Source organism: Amphibalanus amphitrite, unplaced genomic scaffold, assembly GCF_019059575.1.
Source record: "Amphibalanus amphitrite isolate SeventyFive unplaced genomic scaffold, NRLGWU_Aamphi_draft 000273F_arrow, whole genome shotgun sequence".
NCBI lineage: Eukaryota > Metazoa > Arthropoda > Thecostraca > Balanomorpha > Balanidae > Amphibalanus > Amphibalanus amphitrite.
Window position 1 is genome coordinate 480,150 of NW_024881768.1, and position 21,674 is coordinate 501,823.

The 21,674-nt window shown below is 51.3% G+C and overlaps 1 protein-coding gene and 1 non-coding gene across 2 annotated transcripts; one reads left to right on the forward strand and one right to left on the reverse strand.

Moving 5' to 3' along the window:
- The first annotated feature begins 217 nt into the window (after positions 1 to 217).
- Positions 218 to 21,487, forward strand: LOC122387103 (ATP-binding cassette sub-family C member 10-like). Its single transcript, XM_043376954.1, has 26 exons — positions 218 to 342; positions 3,275 to 4,698; positions 5,802 to 6,000; positions 6,303 to 6,429; positions 7,066 to 7,159; positions 7,504 to 7,615; positions 9,123 to 9,248; positions 9,564 to 9,712; positions 9,975 to 10,094; positions 10,578 to 10,664; positions 10,904 to 11,089; positions 11,397 to 11,608; positions 11,956 to 12,094; positions 12,382 to 12,571; positions 13,217 to 13,452; positions 13,821 to 14,117; positions 14,389 to 14,521; positions 14,916 to 15,009; positions 15,426 to 15,542; positions 17,476 to 17,648; positions 17,979 to 18,059; positions 18,424 to 18,610; positions 18,956 to 19,147; positions 19,566 to 19,691; positions 20,072 to 20,240; positions 20,601 to 21,487. Exons 2-26 carry the CDS (start codon positions 3,757 to 3,759, stop codon positions 20,808 to 20,810), a joined length of 4,698 nt encoding a protein of 1,565 aa, XP_043232889.1. The 5' UTR covers positions 218 to 342; positions 3,275 to 3,756; the 3' UTR covers positions 20,811 to 21,487.
- Trnam-cau lies at positions 16,175 to 16,247 on the reverse strand. Its single transcript has one exon. It is a non-coding gene; the product is annotated as a tRNA-Met (tRNA).
- Positions 21,488 to 21,674: the final 187 nt, after the last annotated feature.

Genomic DNA, 21,674 nt, shown 5'->3' on the forward strand with positions numbered 1-21,674 from the left:
AATAATTTTTCGTTTCCTGCGCTGCAGCGTCAGTTATAGCGCTTGAATTTATGCTGCGAGTTTGTGTTCAATTCGAAAACTTGACGACTCGTTGCCTGGCAACAATTGTAAAGATTGCTTTGTCTTTGACAACTTGCCTATTGATTGGTGAATTTTAAATGTTTTATAACAGTGGTTTCGAAGAAGAATATTACAGACGAAATAGCCGTTTGACAATGCTTTGTCACTGCTTCTTATTGTGTGTCGTTCCCAAAATCCTTGCAAAATCCCTTATCTTGTGTTGTTCCCGCGCGCACGGTCTGTGATCAAAGTTGTTTCAATTTCATCCAAGACCCAAGTCAGGTGGGTAGGGTACTAAGCTATTTTTCTGATTATTCAAGATAAGCGTCACAGTCAGAGAAGGGACGTTGAATGAATGGACCCCTGTCCGTCTGTCAGTAAAATTTCATGTTCTGTCGCTTGTACTGGCTATTGCTAACTAATACCTAAACTGGTAGGGGTGGACTTTCTCTGGTAAAGCGTGCTCTTTACACTTATCACACTGAATTTAACATTGCAGTCTGTTGGCTGAGTGCTGACTGCGGTTGAGTGCTGAACACACAATAAAGTGCAGTTAGCTGATTTATTTGTCAGTTGGTAATGGTTAGCGCCGAAATACGTGATGACAAGTTGAACTGCTTGAACTTTTCAGCACTGGTTACTTTAGGTGCTGAAAAGTTCAAGCAAGCATTTGCCATTTTTTGCCCCTTTCAGTTTTTTTATGTATCTCCAGACCCGACTGGAAAAAATGCACGCTTTCCAAAAAAAATTAATATAATAGCCGAAAAATCCAAAAAGTTTTTTGAATTTCAAAAAAACGGAATATATGATATTCCCTACCCCCCTCTATCCACATACCAAGTTTTAGATCGATACCTCTTTTTTTTGGCCAAGTTATAGAGAAAAAACTTCAAAATTGAGGACGTCAAATTTTCAAACTCAATTTTTAGCAATTCTAGACCTTGTAGTGCAAAACAAAGACCACCATTAGACTCCCCGTGACGAGCTGCATCGAATCAATACCAATTTTATGCAAAACTATCAACTTACCCTTTTGACCTGACCTTGACGTGACCTCCACCAGAAAGTGACCTAAACCGTACCTGATAGTCTTATAACCAACACCATTGAGTTGGAAATCAAAAATTGGCCATAAAACATGCATTGCACAACCTTAGTAAAGTTGGGTTCATGTGCTGACCCTTGGTGACCTAACGGCTGACCTGTGACCTGACCTGGTATTATCACTTATCAGTGACCTCTAAAAGCAACATATGTACTAGGCAACTGACGCCCTATCGCTGATTTTGGACAAAATGCGTTTTACTGGACGACGGTGAAAATAGGGCGCCTGGGGCGATTTGATCAAGGATCTTGAAATTGAAGCACGTGACAATCACTGTGTAGAAGGCATTAAGAGGGGAAGAACTTCTCAATAGTCACGTGACCTAATATGCCCTCCGGCGCCCTGTTTTCACCGGCGTCCGTTTTACTCGGTGTTGTAGCGCATTCCCTAGAAGACCCGTGAACGGTGAAACATTTTATCTTTGACCTGACCTGTGACGTCATTGGTGACCCCGAGGTCAATGAAATTTGGTTTCCTTCGACAAATTTGACAGGGCTATCGAACGCCGTTTGAAGTTTACGGATCTGTCAAGTATTTTCGGAGATACGGGGGGGGGGGCAAAAAATGCCACCCCCCACCGCGCGGAATGTGGCCGGGAGGCCCACCGCCTGCCGGGTTAAAGTGACAACTGACCATCCCACCTTATAGTTTTGAGTTGAGATAGCCAAAATGGGGTCCCTGGCTTGCACTTACCGGTTTGAGCACTCACAAGATCGACCCACGAGATCGAGAAATGCCTCAAATCGAAAATATCTCATTTCAAAGTTGCAGCACTTAGGTTCAGAGGGGCTAAATTGGAATGCCCCTCTGAATGTGTGACATGCCATGTGTCATGTGACATGAATGTGTCAGCGCAGATCTAACGATTTTGAAGCTTTTACTAAAACGTTTGGTAGCACGCAGTGGTACATGCTGCTTTGCGCGCAATAAGTGCCGCACTTTCAAATAAAGTCGTTTCGAAAAAGCAAGGACGACAGCTGGCACACACCTTCCTGTATCCACTCCCAATACCCCAGACCATGCCTAGACAAACCCAAAACCCAGGGGTTCTCAAGGGGTGTCGATGCTAAGGCGATACCCCGAAGACATCATCGTTAGGAACAGCGGAGATCCCAAAAGGTAAACAAAAGTAAAAGTCTAATATCTTGAAAACCAATGAATATTTTTCGATGCAATTTGGTAGATATTCGTTTTTGTTCTTTCTGAACCGAGCGACATCACTTTCATGCCAATTCATTTACTTTTTTGAAGGTGGAGGGTCCCTCTAAGTGGCCGTCCACTGATCAAAGCTAATTCTTATGGTATTTATGTCCCATATTATCATAGACAGCAATTGTCACCTGCTCTGTTACCATTGGGTGTAGGTTGTAGGCGGTTGCTTGTAGTAAATAGGTAAGGCTAGGTCAGGTTAGATTGTTTTGTTCCGTTTACTGAGAAAAGACAATTGTGAGTTGTGAGGTTTTTGAGACATGGCTATACAGGGCACTGTTCAGTGTTCGGCGGCCAGCTAGCACGCTAGTCCACACTCCCATACTGATACATGCTTTTGTCGCCCTGGTAACAGGCTATTGACCAATGAGAAGCGTGCTCCGGGGGCACAGGTACATGAAAAGTCACATGTGACGTTTCACTTCGGTGCTCCTAAGTCTGATCATCTTTCGCTGAAATATGCAAAATAATCCTTGTTGTGCCGAACTTTTGACGCTTTTCCTAACCGAAAATATCATTCAGCATTGTAACATTTCCAACCATACATATACCTAGCGAGTTGCGTGCACCTTTAGGTATGTATTGGTTTTTGCGCATGACCTACTTATAAGATTCTTTCTGTTGATATATCCTTTTCTTTTATGGTATATCCTTTTCTTTTATTAGCTGGGTAATGTTGCCAAGTGGCGTCAGCATTTTGGTGTTGATGGAATGTCCCGATCATTGTTCACGCAGAGGGGAAGGGCCAATAAATAATGCATGTTGTATGACTCTCCTTATCGTCCTTGTACGGTGTGACCGCCCTTGCACCGCTCCGCCACCATCTGTTCGCCCCCCCCCCCCCCCCGCAATCTCCCTGCCGTCGCCTCTGACCCCTCCTCCCCCTCCCTACGTCGGCAGGAGGCGCTCCGTATGCCGTCGACCAAGGAGCACAGTCGCGGTCGGCGGCTGGCCGGCGGTGTGTCCATGTCGCGCCAGCAGCGCTACCTGGTCACAGTCTGTGTGCATGTGTTCCGTGCGTCGCTGCTGCGCGAGTGCCGCTTCGTCGCGCAACTGTCGCGCACCAGTGTTATCACGCCAGCCGTGGTGCGCGTGGCCTCTATGCGCCTGATGCTGCGCAACGAGAGAATGTGGGACTGAGCGGAGAAGTACATCAGAGAGGACCGAGCGGCTGTGACCGACGCGGAAAGGAGTGGACGGAGTGACCGTTGCGATGAACTCAGTCAACAGACGAAGTGTGAAGCGCTGACTGGAGAAGTGCAGCGGAAGTGCGACAGCTGGCTCATACGGTACCAGTGATCATGGACTGCAACTGGTGAGGTGCAGTGTCAATGAAACTGTAACGGTCGGCCTTTAGCCGAATACACGGTGTTTTTTTAGTCATGTTTGCGTTTGAAGAGACAGTGGCGGCGGACGATTCGGCGACGTGGCGGCGGCTGTGCGGCACGCCGCGGTTCTCTCCGCTATCAAAGGACGGCAGCTTCTTGTCTCCCTGCTGCGAGGCGCTGGCGGTGGCCACGCCGGCTGCCGTGCTGTACCTGATAGCGGCCGCGTTCTGTCTGGACGGTGCCCTGCGGCGCTCAGAGGTGGTGAGCCGCCCGCCGACCGGCCGCCGCCTCGTCACCGCCCGTCTGTGGCTGACGGGACCGCTGGCGGCGGCCGCTGCCGCCCGGCTGGCCGCGTTCGCCGCGCTCACCGACCGCTGGTGGGTGGCGGCCGCTCTGGCGCCCGTGGTGCTGACCCTCGCCTGGCTGGCGGCGGCGCTGGTGGCAGCAGCGGTGCGCGACCGGCTGCCGTGCGGCTCGCGCGGCCCGCTGGCGCTGCTGCTGGCCGAGCTGCTGCTGCTGGGTGTGGGCGGTGTGCAGCTGGCCGGCAGCGTGCTGCGCTGGCGGGCCACCGGCGCCACCCTGCCGCTGGCACAGCTCAGCTGTGACGCCGCCTACCTGGCACTGGCGGTGCTGCGCCTGCTCACACAGCTCCCGCAGTACCCGGCCGACCAAGACCCGGCTGCCGGGGACCGAACTCCCCTGGTGACTGAGCCCGTCACCCCAGGCCGCCCTCTCGGTGTGGCGGAGGACGGGGCCGGCTGGCTCTCAGTTCTCACCTTCTGGTGGGCGCAGCCACTGATGCGGCGCGGTCGCCAACGTCAGCTATACGACATCACCGACCTACACACACTGCCGGCGGCACTGAACACGGACAGAGTGGACGCCCGGTTCACGGCCTGCCTGCGCCGGCGGACCGCTCAGTTGAGGGAGGCTGCCGCTGCTGACTCTGAACCGGAGCGCCTGCTACCGCCGGCCGCCGGGCCGGAGAGCCAGCAGGTGCGGCACGGGACGCCACAGGGCGAACACTGCACGCGGGGAAACGATACACTGAGACTACTGACATAATCGGTGTGAAAACGATAGTTTGTTATCTGTTTGCGGGAGTAATATCCACTTTATCAGCCTGTTATAGCGTTTAACCAAATCAAGCCAAATACCTAGCACGGCTACCTATCCCCGTTCATTTAGTCTACCAATGACACTCTACTAGTAGGTACACAACTAAATTTTGGTGCACAGCCGAACGGACAACATCTTCTGACGGTGCATTCGTCACGTGATGTGTCAGCGCTGGTGCAGCACAGTCGCTGACCGGGACAGTTGTGCACCCGTGCTGAACGATGTTTTGGGCGTCTGCGGTCTGACTCATCCCCCATCTGTGTGACTCAGAAGCCCATGCCTTCGTCCGGCCATTCTCATCATGTCAGCTGTAACTAGAGCTGTACCATGCCCGGGACGAATGACGCGACAAACAGACCTACATCGCCGGCCACTGACCGATAGTGGGTTCACAGGACTCGGGCTTTGTTGTTTGCTTACGCCAGACGAACACTAAACGCAATCAGGGCTCAAACTCGATGCCGCAACGTAACCGGGTTCTAACTGCTCAGATACCTCGTTTATTGTTGACCTGATATAGGCAGAAGTACGACCTGGATATCATGATTCATATGTACTTTTTAGACAAACCTGGATTTTAATTTTCTGTCTGAAAAAAGTATATAACAACCATGCCACATTCCACATCGCATCGCTTTGCTCGACCGCCCACAGGGAGTTCATTGAGGCATACGATTACGAGTCATGTTAAGTTGATTGCCCTCCCCTTTGTACGGCCCTCCAGCAAAAGAGTGGTTGGTTAGCCTATGTGCTTTTGGTGTAATAACTTTAAATGACAGAGACACTCCTGTAATATGACTCAATAGAAATGAGAAGAGGGTTCGTGCACACATTTCGGCAGTGGTTTTCAACAGCCATTAGACGTATTCATCAACGCAGGTCGATTATTGTGATGTTGGCAACCAACCCCTTAATATCTGGAGGGCCGTACAAGCACCAGTAACAGCATTTTCGTCCCGCTCACTCGCTCCCACCACCAGGTCTCGTTACTGGGTGTGCTGCTTCGCTCGTTCGGTGCCGAGTACCTCCTGCTGGGCGTCCTGAAACTGGTGGCCGACCTGTCCACGTTCGCCGGGCCGCTGCTGCTCAACGCCATCATTACTTTCATCGAGGACCCCCGTCAACCCATGACGCGTGGCTATGTCTACGCGGCTACCATCTGTGCTGCGAACGTCATCGGTGGGTATCGCGCGCGCCCCGAAGGAGGTGGGAGGGGATGGGGCTTGTCGATAAGAACAGATTAGAAATAGCTGCTTATCATGCATCGTAGATACTGTTTCGTATTGTATCTACGATTTGAAACTACCGAAGACAATGCCGAAAGACCGGTAAAGACTGATATCCGGGATGCAAAATTGTAATCACACGCACCCATACTCGATAACTCGCTAGTCAGTCATACGAGAAAGGCGCTGAAGACTGCTGGTAATATGTCTGGGTCCTGGGGTTCCTATTTATTCACCCTTCTCTCCCGCCTCCAGGCGTGCTGTGCACCACCCAGTACGACTACCGACTGGCCAAGGTGGGACTGAAGGTTCGGGCCGCCTTCGTCTCCACCATCTACAGGAAGATCCTGGACGTGCCGCTGGCCCAGCTGGCCAGACTCAGGTCAGTTGGCGCGGGGAGAGGGAGGGTTTTACAAGAGGACGGACGCCTAGAGGGGTATTGACGTACGCGGGGGTAGAAATATGGCGGTCAGACAGACAGACAGAATATGTGAGTTGGGATTAGACAGCTTTCGGACAGCAACGTAAGATAGACATCGACAAGACTTGTTAGCAGTTAAGAGCTAAGCTGTTATCACTCATTCACGTGAATTGCCACGATGCATAAACCTGCAATAAAAGCTGCTCGCCAGCCCATGATATGTCTATGACAGTTGCCACATTGTGCGCGCGAAGGTTTCAGCCGCGGTGGACCGTGTGTCGGTTGCGTCTGGCGTGACTCACTGCCGGCGTATTTTCACTCTCCCAATTGAGCTAGTTAGTTCACTCACGATTGGACGTGAGGGCGCTCAGCCCTTCACACCCTTCGTCCGTCCAGTACACAGCTCTGTCTGGCTACCTATTGCGCTGCATGTGCGTAAAACGTGGAACAGCACTCGGCCTATGTTCATGTCCTCACTCAATGACTCAAGTTCAACAATCGCTGCGTATGTTTCTTGGATACCCGAATTGTGACCGTTCGGCACCTGACCTGAGTTGACCTCTGACTGACCTGAGTTGACCTCTGACGGGCCGGTAGCTCGGGCGAGGTCATGACCTTCATGTCGGTGGACACGGATCGTGTCGTCAACCTGTGCAGCAGCTTCCACGCCTTCTGGAGCCTGCCCGTTCAGGTAATAATCCATGCTAGCTTAGGACGAGAGTGGGCTATCAGTTGGTATTTCGTATTAACACCACGATTGGAGGTAGTTACTGTATCAGCCGCAGCCTACCCCCGATTTACGTGTTGATGTACTCCGTTTACGATTACTCAAGTTTGTATTGTTAACGCGTGTTTTCATGTTGGCATAATCTTTGGTAACTCTCGCAACAGATTGAGCTATTTTTTATCCCTCTAGGCTCCATACCAACATATGCCAGCCCTTCTCTGTTCAGACACCAAGCCGCTATGACACCCTGCTGTGTCGTATTTGCGGCGTATCTTACCCCGCCCAACGTCTCCCTCGTGTCGTCACAGTTCGGAGTCACTCTGTACCTGCTCTACTGGCAAATCGGCGTCTCGTTTCTGTCCGGTCTCGTGTTCGCCATCGCCCTGGTGCCGCTCAACAAGTGGATCGCCAATAAAACCGGTGGGCGAGACGCTGTGAAGTGTGAACCGAGGTACCACAATCACGGGTTGATCGCTTCGTAGTTTGGGTGCTCGTGCTTTGTGGGCTGATTTGGTTGATGAGTTTGAAGTGGATAGCTATTATAGTTCGTTTTTCTTAAGTTTGCCCCTCACTGTAAACGTCTTTTTGAACACAGCACGAGAATTGCTAGCTGAATTACTGAGAAAACTGGTTGGCGCACATTGTATTGTAGATATGAATAATATTTTCAAAATAAGCTTTGAACACCGACGATTTAACGTTATGTTAAGCGCCGTGCAATTCATTTATTAGTTCAGACATAATCCCTGAGAAGTCGTCTATCCCTGTGGGGCTGTAGGTATTGGCAAATACGAGCTACGAGTCTGTGAAATAGTAAATAAATTTGATCAAATTGATCGTCTGTCAAATCTGGTCAAATCAATGTGCGCCAACCAGTTTTCTAAGTAATTCAGCTAGCAATTCTCGTGCTGTGTTCAAAAAGACGTTTACAGTGAGGGGCAAACTTAAGAAAAACGAACTATAGCTATACAGGTCATGATTGATTGCCTAACGAGTTTCATTGTTTCCCTTCAAGCTGTATCTATACTTCGGGTCAGGCTTAGGTATATGTTTTCCCATACATGCAACATTGCACGTTTAAATCGAGAAAGCCAGGCATTAAAATGGCACGTGCATTATACTGCACTTTTGAAACATACGAGAAGTCAATGCTGATTGGTTTCCGAGACATGCAGGAAAATATGTTTTCCTGCACCTTTCGACGTTTTCCTGCACCCCTCGACGTTTTCCTGCACCTCTCAAATGTATGACGTCATTATGAATGACGTCACATCATAAAGTTGAAGGGCGTCATTTTGCTCCTTATAACTTCATTTTATCTATCGTCCATTTTATTTGATTGGCTTATGATATACCTACCTACATTGTGTTTGATGCAAGGATTTTATTATTTGTCATGAATAAAGTGAAACATCACCATATAAAACTTAAACTTTGACGCTATTTCGCAACAAACCAAAGCCACGAAAGACTCAACAAGGTTGAAATTGGGGCGTTTTGGTTCCTCCAAAAAATTTGCAACGCTCCCATGCTACGCATGTATGGGAAATAGCTTCCTGCCCTGAGCTGAGAGAATTTAATGTTGTCACCTCGTATTTTAATCGAAAGTACCTCGGGCCTATCGGCCCTCGGTACTTTCAATTAAAAAACTCGGTGACACCATTAAATTTTCCCAGCCCCGGGCAGGAATGTATTCACATTACGCTCTTGGCCTCCACCGATTTGAGATTGCCTTTATGTTCATTGTTCACCTTAAGGCTGCAAGACAACTCCGTGTATCCCGACTTGGCAATTAGTTACACACCTTTTCAATGGCTCCGTAGCTGCATCCTTCCTATGGTTTAGTAAAAGTTCCTCGCATGCGATGTCTATATAATCCTGCTGCTGACTTTTGACACGTTCATGTGCTCGTGTCCATCATGAACAGGCCAGTACAGCGCTGGGATGCTGGAGCACAAGGACCACCGCGTCAAGCTGACCTCGGAAGTGCTCCAGGGAATCCGCACCGTCAAATTCAGCAGCTGGGAGAGCTTCTTCACGGCACTGATCGGCGGTGAGTCGATGGTCGGGAAGTGGAAGACTGGGGAGGGGCTGTTGAAGATTTGGGTGAGACAGCTATAATGAAAATGCGGATTGACATTTTACAAGCATCGTCAGAAATGTTGTGTTTTTACCTACGAATTATCTTTGACATCACAAATGCTGTTTGCGAAATGGCAAGGCAATTTGATCCTTGTTCGCTGTAATATACCTACTGTTTCGTGGTTACCGAGTCTGCATCGGATCTGAGTGATTTCTAGCGTCAGGGTGACTGAGCTACTCCCGATAATCTCCGAGTCTCATCTCTCACTGCTTCTCCGCCCCACAGTGCGTCGTACGGAAGAGGTGCGTTTTCTGAAGAAGCAGAAGTACCTGGACGCGTGGTGTGTGTTCTTCTGGGCCACCACACCGGTGCTGATGTGTCTGCTGACGTTTGGAACCTACGTGCTGCTCGGAAACCGGCTCACCGCCGCCACGGTAGGAACCAATTGTATAGAATGTATAAGATGCGATAGTTGGAGCTCACTTTTTCGTAAGAAAGTGCATGATGTGTATACTTATAGTTTTTGATTTTTCCCCTATATTGATGCATCCGAAAGGCCCAATATTCACGAACACCTCATAAAGACAATGGCTATTTCCACTGTCCACAAAGTGATATTTGATGTCGTTCATCTTGAACTATTTTTCAACGCCCTATGTCACTGCCAAATTACCTGATGGCTCCCTCTCCCGTCAGGTTTTTACGACGATCGCGCTGCTCAACATGCTGAAGGGCCCGATAAACGCCTACCCGTGGGCTTTGAACGGCCTGATCGACTCACTGGTCTCCATCCGACGCGTGCAGCGGCTGCTGGCGGTACGAGACCGGGGGTGGTACGGGCGGCATGGGGGTGCTGTGGACAGTGAACACTGTGGAGCTCCCTAGTTGGTACGGGCATGGTGGAGAAGGGGAGGTTTGGTAAAGTGTTGGAATTATTGCTTTCGGTCCTGGTCCCGGAGGATAAAATATTACCAGAGAACCGGTAAGCTATAGAATAATCAGCCACAAAATCATATGTTCAAAAGAGCAAAATCTTTTCGACCCGACTGGGACCAGAAAAGGGTCGTATTTTCAACACTGTTTTGGAATTGGGTTTTCTATAGAGACGGAGCATTGGAACTGGAGGGAAAGGTCAAAAGTCCGAGTGCAATGGGTTGGTCGGTGAAGCCGGCCGAATGTATAGTTTTCTAGTGTGCTTAACTGCTTAGTGATTCAATTCAGGTATCCATGTGTTCCAAACCACATCGTTTGTAAATGAGCCGTTGTGTTTCACGTCCTGTGTGTCTCGCCTTACCGCAGCTGCCTGACATGGATCCGGACCAGTATTACTGCGATAAGGATGATCTGCCGCACAACATCGCTGACGCCGACATCGCCATCCACCAGGTCCGTACTATGGAGATTGTAGACTGAGCTATTGAATGGCCTTTGATTACTGCTGTATGTATTCATTCCGCCTGCATGATGAATTGTAACCGAGTCCTGCTAAGGCCTTTGATGAGTCATTATATAGCATTTTTATTTCATTGTGATTGAACGTACTTGCCGTGTTCTCATCATCTGACATTCAGCTGGATGCCTGTGATGGGTGCCCTAACGTGTACTCTTACCTATGCTCTCACCAGGGATTCTTCCACTGGGGAGCGGCGTCTCCCTCATCGGACGGAGCCGCGGGACGGCAGTCAGCCGGCCCCGAGGAGCCCTCGCCAGGAGCCTCGGCTGAGACCGAGACCACCATGTCTGAAGTGCTCTACTCGGGAAACGCGCGACATCAGATCAAACTGTGGGGCGTCAGCTTGGCTGCCTGGCCGGTAAGAAAGGGGGATGGGTATGGGAGAGGGAGAGGAAGGGTAGTGGGGAGTTACAGGGAGGGTAGCAATGGTGTCGGTTGATAGATGAATTGAGTAGAGTAGTTGAACTAAACGGTGAACTGTGGAGTGTATATGGTGTTTCGTACTTGGGCTGAAAAGAAGGTCAACGCTCCTCGAGTTTGAAGCTGATAAAACCGAAACACTTTGTATGACTAAGCCCGCCTCTGCGCGTCCTACCCACCGGGCTGCGACTGATGTGACGTCCCCATGATATGACGGTTAAAATCGCCGTGCCCCGCCCACCCAGGGTCAGGTGGTCGGCGTGATGGGTCCCGTCGGCTGCGGCAAGTCCAGCCTGCTGTACGCCGTGCTTGGGGAACTTCTGAAGGAGGATGGTCTGGTACACCTGACCGACCGACACCGCGCCGTGGGGCTCGTCTCGCAGGAGCCGTGGCTCCAGCAGGGCACCGTGAGGGATAACATACTGTTCGGCGCCGCCTATAACGTCGAAAAGTACAGGTGATGAGAGAGGAGGGAAGATGAGAGTGGTAAAGAACACCCTGTGTTGGAATGGTTTCGATGTGAGACAAATCGTTGATGTTACCGTGCATGCTAGTTTTTGACAGAAAGACTCAAAATTTGCTGCGTCTTGTGACTTAGGAATGAGATGCGTATTGTTTTACCGACTTCTTGACTTTCTTTTGACTTCTATGTATATAAATGCGAGCACCTACAATGACCTCACAATGGCTTATTTGCGCTGTATATCAGGTAGTTACGCGTTTTTTATGTCCGCACGCATGTGTTATGTTCATCGGCTCGCAGTCTACCTTGTCTGACCTCTCCCATCCCTCTCACCCCACCAGGTCTGTGGTGTCGGCCTGCGCGCTGACCTCTGACCTGGAGACGCTGCCGGCCGGTGACCTGACGCCGGTCACACAGAACGGGGCCAGCCTGAGCGGCGGCCAGAGGGTGCGCGTGGCGCTGGCCAGGGCTGTCTACCAGGTGAGGACAGAGTCGGCGCGGGGTGGGTTTCGATCAGAGTTTGAAGTCTGGTGGATTGATGCGTGAGTTTTGCGTGCGATTTGCTCGTGATGCTTTGACTCTGGTTGTTACTTGGCATGCTGGATAATGAAACATGATGGAATTTTTATTTATTTTACGACTCTTCACTCTTGAGAAGTTCATGAGACCTCCCAGTGTTATGATCAGTTTAGGTTAAATCCATTTCTGCATAAATGTAGATATATTTGTAACGCTTCCTGTCTCGCTCCCTTGCTCCCCCTCTGCAGGATTTACAGGTGTACCTTTTGGACGACATTTTCTCGTCGCTGGACCCGCGCGTGGCCGAGCACGTGATGCGCCAGTGTGTGCGCCGCCTGCTGCGCGGAGCCACGGTGGTGCTGTGCGGCCATCAGAGGCCGCTGCTGAGGCTCACCGATCACCTAGTGGTCATGGACAAGGGATACGTCACCAGACAGGGTACGGCACGGGGTGGGGAGCGAGGGATAGATACGTCACCAGACAGGGTACGGCACGGCAGGGGAGGGGAGGGATATGTCAGTAGACTGGTGGGTACGGCACGGGGTGGGGAGCGGAGAGATACGTCACCAGACAGGGTACGGCACGGGATGGGGACTGGGGAGGGAATACGTCACCAGACGGCTGGGTACGGCACGGCAGGGGAGGGGAGGGATATGTCAGCATACTGCTGAGTGGGGGTGGGGAGCGGAGGGATACGTCACCAGACAAGGTACGACACGGCAGGGGAGGGGAGGGATATGTCAGCAGACTACTGAGAGCTGGGTACGACACGGGGTGGGGAGTGGCGGGATACGTCACCAGTCAGGGTGAGACACGGGGTGGGGAGGGAAAGAAAGGGATGCCGTTCTTTTCCGATAGCACTCAGATTCAAGAAGCCTGCTATTTATTAACTCGCTTACCATTTTTTTTCTGCAAAGTTTGCAAGCTACTGTAGCATATATACCCATTACTACGCTTACCACGGCCGGCGTCGCAGATTTTACATACCGTAGAGTCTGCGGCATAATCTGCGGAATCTGCGGTATCTGAATCTAATACCCAACATACCGTCTCCAACTGACTCTAAACTCCCCCTCTCACCAGGACCGCCGTCGGAGATTCTCGCCGAGATCCCTGACTCTCCGACTGACTCCGAGCCGACCTTCTCCTCCTCTTCCTCCTCCACCGACGACTCTCCGTCTGTGGCCGAGCCGTCCGACGCCGTACAGGAGGAGGACAGGGTTCTGGGCGCCGTGCGCTGGCCGGTGTACAAGGCCTACTACCGGGCTGTCGGTCGGCTCCTGGCGCCAATCGTACTGCTCACTGTGGCTGCCATGCAGGTGAGATGATGACAAGTGCTAACGAGAGTTCTAAGCATGATGTGAGGGGGTGTTTGAGAGGGCTAAAGAGGAAGGCTTGAAAGCTGATGCTGTTGTAGCTTCATTTCTAAGTTCTAACAATGTTAAAGTTCGCTTGATTTGTTTGGTAAAATGGGGGAGCTGGGGGAGGAGGCTTGAACTTAAGAAAATGGTCCGATATTGGGTCTTGCCTTCTGGCTCCTTCCTTTTACGAACTCAGGAGGCATATCGTAGACACTACAAGCATCTGTAGGGCCCAAACATTTGTGACATGCTCGTAGTCCGCCGGCCATGTTCGTCAACCCCTCCCTAACCCCCCCCTTCCCCCCCCCTCCCTTCTTCACCGGCAGGCCAGCAGCAACGCCACCGACCTATGGCTGGGTTTCTTCGTCACATCCACCACCGGCGCCAACAGCACGGCCGCGCCTCCCTCTCCAGAACCACAATCTCTGCTCTGGCTGCGACTGCAGGCGGGTCCCGTGCCGGCGCCGGCCGGCAGCGACCACCAGCGGCGGTTTTTCGAGGTGTACGGCGGTATAGCGGCTGGGAACGCCGTGCTGGCCATTATGAGGTCGTTCCTGTTCGCGTATGGAGGAGTGCGAGCGGCTCGAGTGGTGCATGATGGCCTACTGCAGGCGGTGCTGAAGGTAGGTGGCCCGGGGCGGGGGGGGGGGGCGGTGCTTTAGGGAGCGGAGCTGTGGGTAGGGGAGGGGAGCTGTGGGCAGGGGAGGGGGAGATACTGTGGTTCGGGTAGGGAAGAGCTAGTCCAGTTAAGCTAGAAAATTGTAGAGCTAGCTAAAAAAAAAGTTCATGCTCTGTGCCAACCTCGCATTGGTATTTTCTCAGCACAATTTTAACAGTTTATCGTGCCTGTGTCAAGCCTCTAACCTTTTGTGTGCCGCTCTCTCCCCCCGGCAGGCGGACCTGTCGTTTTTCTCGATGAACCCCGTGGGCCGTATCGTCAATCGGTTCTCCTCCGACCTGTTCACCGTGGACAGCTCTCTGCCGTTCATTTTGAACATCTTGCTGGCACAGTTCGCCGGACTGACAGGTACGGAGAGATGAGGGGGAGTTATTGAACGGGTGGATAATGGTCGGAAATGGGAGGGGGAGGATATTGGTGGGTAAATGACAAAAGTTTCAATGTAGACGGGCGAACGAATTACACGTAAATATGGCAATAATTGAAATATATGGCACATGGTTACCGACATAAGACAGACGAATTTATCATCGTATATCCGTCAGTCCTGGATTAATTCAAAAGTGTCATCCATTTTTATTGAATTTTCTTATTTCCTTAAATTACGAACAAGTTCGACCGCTAGTTTGAATGCGCCCAGGCTGATGTCCCCAGGTACTAGGCAACTGTTCAGTGTATATAGTTGCTTGGCGATACTGTTACGACTGATGCGTTACTGACTGCGGCCCTGCCCGTGTGCCAGGTTTTGTGGTGGTGACCGTCATCAGCCTCCCGTGGGTGGGACTGCTGCTGCTGCCTCTCGGAGTCATCTACTACTACATACAAAACTTCTACAGGTACGAGAACACTGCAGTCGACTACCATAACAATATACATATGTACATACCGATTACCGATCCTGAACATTGAATCGTTGCGAGTTAAAATCCCGATTTCGGTATTTGAATGTTAATCTTTCTGTGCGCCGCATTCAGAGAGTCTTACGTCGCTTCAACAAGCCATCTGTTTTTATCATCCTTATGACTATCTCTTCCGGACAAAAATGGAAAAAAAAAAACTTTGTAGGAGTAAATCGCCTCTCCTCTCGGTGGCCGTCCGTGCGGCTCGGTGATCGAACAGAGTAGATAATCTGCCGCTTGTGGTGGATGGCCCATCCGGGCGGATGACGGCCTAAGCTGGACCTGTACCCCTGGTAGTTACCCACCGGTCGACACACGTATACTGTGTGAATAAGCCACCTCCTTTTGTGCAGGTATACATCGCGGGAGCTGAAGCGTCTTTCCACGCTGACCCTGTCGCCCGTCTATGTCCATTTCGTGGAGACGCTGTCGGGCCTGGCCACCGTGCGCGCACTGAGGGGTCGAGATAGGTGAGTTGTGGGTAGGAAAGGAAAGGCTAACAGAGCAAAAAATCAAACAGCAGGGTAAAAGCAGGTTAAAATTGAAAAGCTTGGCAAATTAATGATTGTATGTACGTAAGTACAGCCCACCGCTAAAGTAATGTGTGGTTTTACCAATCTCAACGGATGGCTTTGATCGACGATTTTTAAATGCGGACTGATTGAAAAGAAGACGTAAATAGATAAAGTTGTAGCTGCAAGGGTGAAGATACATGTAAGCTACATTTAAAGTTTCGTTGCAGTCTGGCTAATCGTTCCTAGGCTTCAGAAGCAGAACATACTCATGACTGAAACCACACATTACTTCTGCTGTGGACTGTACTTTCTAGTCAGGGCGGGATCAGTCATCGATTACATGGTCATCATGCGCCGTTAGTGGCACTGAATGATGTTCCGCGTTCGAGTGACTGATTGCAAAATCGCCCGACGTGTGCTCTACACTCGCATCCGGATTGAACTTCAGAGCTTAGCTGTTTGTGGCAATGTCTTCGCGGACTTGTGAAAAGACACTGTCTGACACGATACATTCGCGGACTTCCTTCCAACGCGAATGGGCTGGTGCACCGTCTGATCCAGGAAACGCCAGGTGCTGTTGAAAACAGTGCCCTGGGTGAGGATCGAACTCACGGCCTTCAGATTATGAGACTGACGCGCTGCCTACTGCGCTACCAAGGCTTGTGAGCATTGGTGAAGTGGTAGATCTTTATAAACATGTGGCTTAGTAAAAGCGCATTTGTAGATGCTCATGCGTCATTATCCAATGATATGCTTTGCATATTCCTTTCAAACGTTTTACTATTGTACAAGAACGGAATTATGCTGCTCCGAAGAAGTAACGTGGCTTTCAGGAGTCCTGGTCACTAGCGCCCCCTTACCTAGGGCGCCAGCGCCCTCTAGCCACCTGCGCATTCGTTATTTTTTGGCGTGTGCGGCCATGGCCACTCGCGCGTGCTGATCTGAACACTGGGACCATCGAAAGCCGAAGCCACTGACGCTTCTCCTCTGGTCATGAGCGTCTTCCATGTCACTTGCACCCTCCTAGCCACTGGCGCCCGCCTGTAGACACTGGCGCCCTCGTAGCCACTGCAGCGCTCCCTATCCATGCCGGCGTCCTCCTCTAGGCCCTAGCCACCGGCACCTTCCTATTAGGCATCGACCTGACACCCTCCAAGCCATTGGCGCTCTCCTAAGCACTGGCACCATAGTCACGGGCACCGCTTTGTCACTGATATTTGATCACTAGGGCCCATTAGCTTCTGGCGTCTTCGTGGCCGCTGGCTCCCACATAGTCAACTGCAGCCCGTGATTCACTGGGCCTTTGACCAGTCCTAGACCGCGGTGCTGTTACGGCCTGATCAGACTATCATCCCAGCAACTTTTTCCGTCCAAGCCACCCGACACCCTCCCAACTATTCGTAAAGCAATTTTGCTCCCAACCACTGACTAGTGACGGCCCCCTGCCCGCTGTTGCCCGGTCTGGCTACTGCCTGCCAGGTGCCAGCAGTACCCTCCTTTCCACAGTGGGTGGGATCCTCTCTTTCACTGGCGCCACCTGGCCATTGCGCAAGCTGAGCCCTGGCCGCTTATAGCGGTCCAGACCTCTGGCGACCCTCCTGAGCACTGGCATCCTATTCCCATTCGGGCTCGTCACACCCTGCTTAACAGGCGTGGCTACTGGCTTGACGCCATTGTAACTGTTTGATGACCTCCCGGCCAACGATATCCTATTTGCCCAGATGCTCTTCAGACCATTGACACCCTCGTTATCCGTGGGCGCCCTTTTGGTCACTGGCGCACTCCTTCCTATCCTAGCCGATGTAGCCGGTGTAGTCACTATTCTAGCCGGTAGAGCCCCTCCTTCGACCCTCACCGACCTCACGCCCCATCACCCTCCACCTTCCAGGATGATTCTGGAGATGAGTCACCGTCTGGAGGCCAGCCAACAGGCCCGGTTCGCCACGCAGGCCTCCGTGTCGTGGCTCAACTTCCGCCTGCAGCTGATTGGCGTTTCCATGGTAACCGGTGTGGCGCTGCTCGCCGTGCTCAAACACCACGTCGGCGTGGAGACGCATGCCGGTGAGATAAACGGGAGAGAGATGGGCTGTAGGGGTAGTTGGTGATTGGGAATCGGACATTGTAAGAACGTGCAATCGATACGTGCGCCTGATTTGATGGGAACATCTCGATGCACGATTAACTCATGGCCATGCCAATTACTTTACGTGCCAGAGCCATGTCCTGAAACCATGAGCTGTTGGTGTTGACATGAGCTCGTTTAACGGCCATGAAGTAATTTTGTCTGTCCTCTCATGGAGTCTCACAGTTACCAATGATTTATACTGTGTCAATAAAACTATACCTACACACCGAGGTGAAACATAGTCAGCGCCGTGTCCCCGCCGCCAGGTCTGGTCGGACTGGCCATCTCGTGTGCACTGAGCGTCACCGGCTTCCTTAGTGGCCTGGTCAGCGCCTTTACTGAGACGGGTAAGTCATTGGCTGTGGTAAGAGTGAGAGCTGGAGCTACAGGATGGTCTGGTTGCCGTACTTTCGCGGACTTGGCAGAGTTTACATAGCTGTCTAGTGCAAGACCCTGGGTGATAAGCACGAATAGGTAATATTCGCCTAGCTGGACGATTTAATTAGCTGGACTATAGTCTGTTTACCGTTGGTGGTATTACTTGTAACCGTTGTACTTGTATTGCTTTGAGTATCCACAGATCCTTTTTATGATCGGATGGGTTACACTTCGGGTGCTTGAAGTGTAACCCACCACACCAATTCCCGAGTCAAGTGCGTAGAATCTCGCATCTGCTAACATTCTCCATCCATCCACCCCGTGTGTGAGCAGAGAAGGAGATGGTCAGCATGGAGCGTATCCATCACTACAGCTGTACGGCCGGAGAGGGGGACGGCGACGGGATGGGAGGGGGAGGCTCAGACCAGACGGACGCGGCCGCCCCACCGCCACCGCCGCCGCCGCCCGGGTGGCCGGAACACGGACGGGTCTCCTTTGTCGATGTGTCACTGCGATATAGGTGAGAGGCTGGGGTTGGACTGACGTGCGGATGTGGGAATGGATGAAGGTCATGGGCATGAAGCCATGAATGAGTCATTGAAGGCATTTATCTACAGACTATCTATTTAATATCGGCAACAAAGTGAAGCGTTCATCTTATCTGATCATATTCACGTAGGTTAAAGATTTGAATGAATTCAACGGATGGCTTTACTTGAACTGAAATGCCGTATAAAACTTATGAAAAACTAGTTCATCTGAAGTGATCATGAGTACGATTTACACAACAATTTTATCAGCCACGAGACCATAGCAAACACTCCATCTGACGACCCCCCTCCCCGCCGTCCCTCCTCGCCCCCAGCGGCTCGCTGCGGCCGGCGCTGTCGGGCGTCTCGTTCACCGTGGAGTCCGGTCAGAGTCTGGGCGTGGTGGGCCGCACCGGCTCCGGCAAGTCCTCCCTCCTAGCCGCCCTGTTCAGGATGCACCCGACCTGTGGTGGCGCCGTGTTCATCGATGATGTCAACGTCACTGATGTCAGCGTGGAGACGCTCAGGTCAGTGGCTGGAGGGGGGGAGGGTATATCAACATTCAACAGCTGTACAGCTGTACTGCAGAACCTGCAATCTGCAATCTGGATATGACACTAGGAAATTAGTGAGACATGGTCAAATAAATAAATATGGAGGAACTGTGGTAAAGCGATCGTTCTTTGGCTTCTTTTTTTGCGATAAATGTCGTCGTTTCCTTTCGGACGTCGATTTATGTTTGGCTAAATAGTTCGCTTTCATCTTGTGGCTGTGCAATGTGCATCGTAAAGTTCAATGCACTTCTTGGTTTGCACACGAACAAATAGGATTTCACAGGGAAATGAATCAGTCTGTTTCTCGTATAAGACGTCATTCATCATCCTCTGCCTGCCTTGAAGCCCCGACCCTGCGTTCACAGTTACCCTATCTGTTCTCTGTTCCCAGGCGGAGTCTGTCGGTGATCCCGCAGCAACCGTTCCTGTACAGCGGAACCGTGCGACAGAACCTGGACCCGAGCGGCCTCTGCTCCGACATACTGCTCTGGGCGGCGCTCACAGAGTGTCACCTCAGGTAGGTCAGCTCAGAACTCTGCTTCTGGTCCTCAAACAGTGATATAAGGGGTTTCGCAGTGCTACGTAGGGGGGGGGGAGGGAGGGGGGAGCTTGAGCGCTCCCAGTCTCATGGCAGCACTGTGGCTGCGATCTGTTTTTGCGCCGTAGCGGTCGGAGTGGTCGGGAAGAAATTGGATTCATAGAAGGGAATTCGGAAGCCGATGTAAATCCATCGCCTCTTCGTTCTCATCTATCATGGATTGCACAAAAAACTGTGCCATTTAGAAATCCTTTTTTATTGCAATATCTTATTTGAGTTAAACATTTTTCCACCTCTGTGCACCGGTCGGGTTTCTCACGTTCCGAAACTCCCTGATTGATCGTGTAACGCAATTCTAGGCCGGTTATTGGCTCCCTGGACATGGAGCTGAGCGAGCAGGGCCGTCAGCTGTCAATGGGCCAGCGTCAGCTGCTCTGTGTGGCCCGCGCCCTGCTCCGTCAGTCACAGGTGGTCTGCCTGGACGAGGCCACCGCTAACCTCGACCCGGAGACGGATCGGCTCGTACAGGTACGGAGTGGTTCATACCGGCACGCAGTAGTTTATATCCAGGTAGAGTGGCTAGTGTCTCTGTATCTTATCGCTAAGTGGTCCATTCTTACGGACAGACCTTGTTTGTTTATTGGAGCCTTTAGGGCGCGCCGACTGCCGGGGTCATTTTGCGCCCAACTTACGGACAGACCAAAGTTCTCACATAGAGGACAGAATGCAACAAATGGAGCACAAACCGTAGTAATTAAATTATTATGGCTGAAAGAGGTCTCTCGGAGTCGCTGACGCTCACGGAGTTGTTAGCGCGCAACATTCATCGCTTCTCCGTCTCTCGAACCCGGGCGTTACATCTGACTGCCGTGTGTGCTCGTGCCCCAGGCGACCGTGCAGGACAGTCTACGTCACAAGACGGTCATCAGTATCGGTCACCGTCTCTCCGCTGTCCGCTGGTGTGACCGGGTGCTGGTCATGGCCGGTGGGGAGGCCGTGGAGCTGGGGCCGCCCGATCAGCTCCTGGCCGACCCCGGCTCCGCCTTCAGCGCCCTGTTCAGGCAGCAGGAGAAGGCGGAGGGCACGGGCTCGGACTGAGCAGGTGGGAGAGGTGCGTGTTGATGGAGGTGGGGCGTGTCAAGAGCCGCCGCGAGAGCGAAGAATAAAATAGTGATCTTTGGCATCATGGTGGTCGATTTTCAAGTCAAAGGTCAAGACGGTCTTGATACATGTTAACCTTGAATTGCATTGAAATGCGGGAAAACACCTGCCGACATTCCTGCGTAGATGACATGGCCTTATCGTGTGCTGTGTACCCGGTATTTGAATTGTGGGTTGGGTAAAGTGATCACGACGTTCGACCTCGCATGAAAATCCTCTGTAAAGACCGACAATTGATACAGGCGACTATTTTAGACCTTTGCTGTGTATCATCGGTTGGCCTTTTCAACTGCAGTTATAATAGTTTTAGTTTTATTATATCTAGTCTTCATTTCTTCACTGCATCACCTGTAGTTTTTAGCGATATTGTACTTTTAACGATTATTGGACCCTCGTTTTAATGTTCATACCTCCCACGCTATTATGCATGTATGACGTCTTTTAATGTTTAGTTTATACACAATCAATTTGCTCACCACACGTCAGAAGTCCAATCCCAACTCAGTTGTGTATGGGCTCTATAAGTGTTACCAGTGTGTTCAAGTGTTTGTGATCCGAGCCACTCACCGTTGTGCTCACTGCTCAGTATCAATACACGTCCTTCATGCTATCTATCCACGTCGCCAAAGACACTGAAACGTGCATGTGATGTGATACTTACTGTAACAAGAGGTCTATGCTGTAACGCATAGACAATGCACTTGAACGTCAGGTTTTAACGTGGGTTTCGATTTCTGCTCCAGATTAACTTGATTCGCGCATACGGTCTCATTTCTATGAGCAGCGTCTTACTGAACTGTG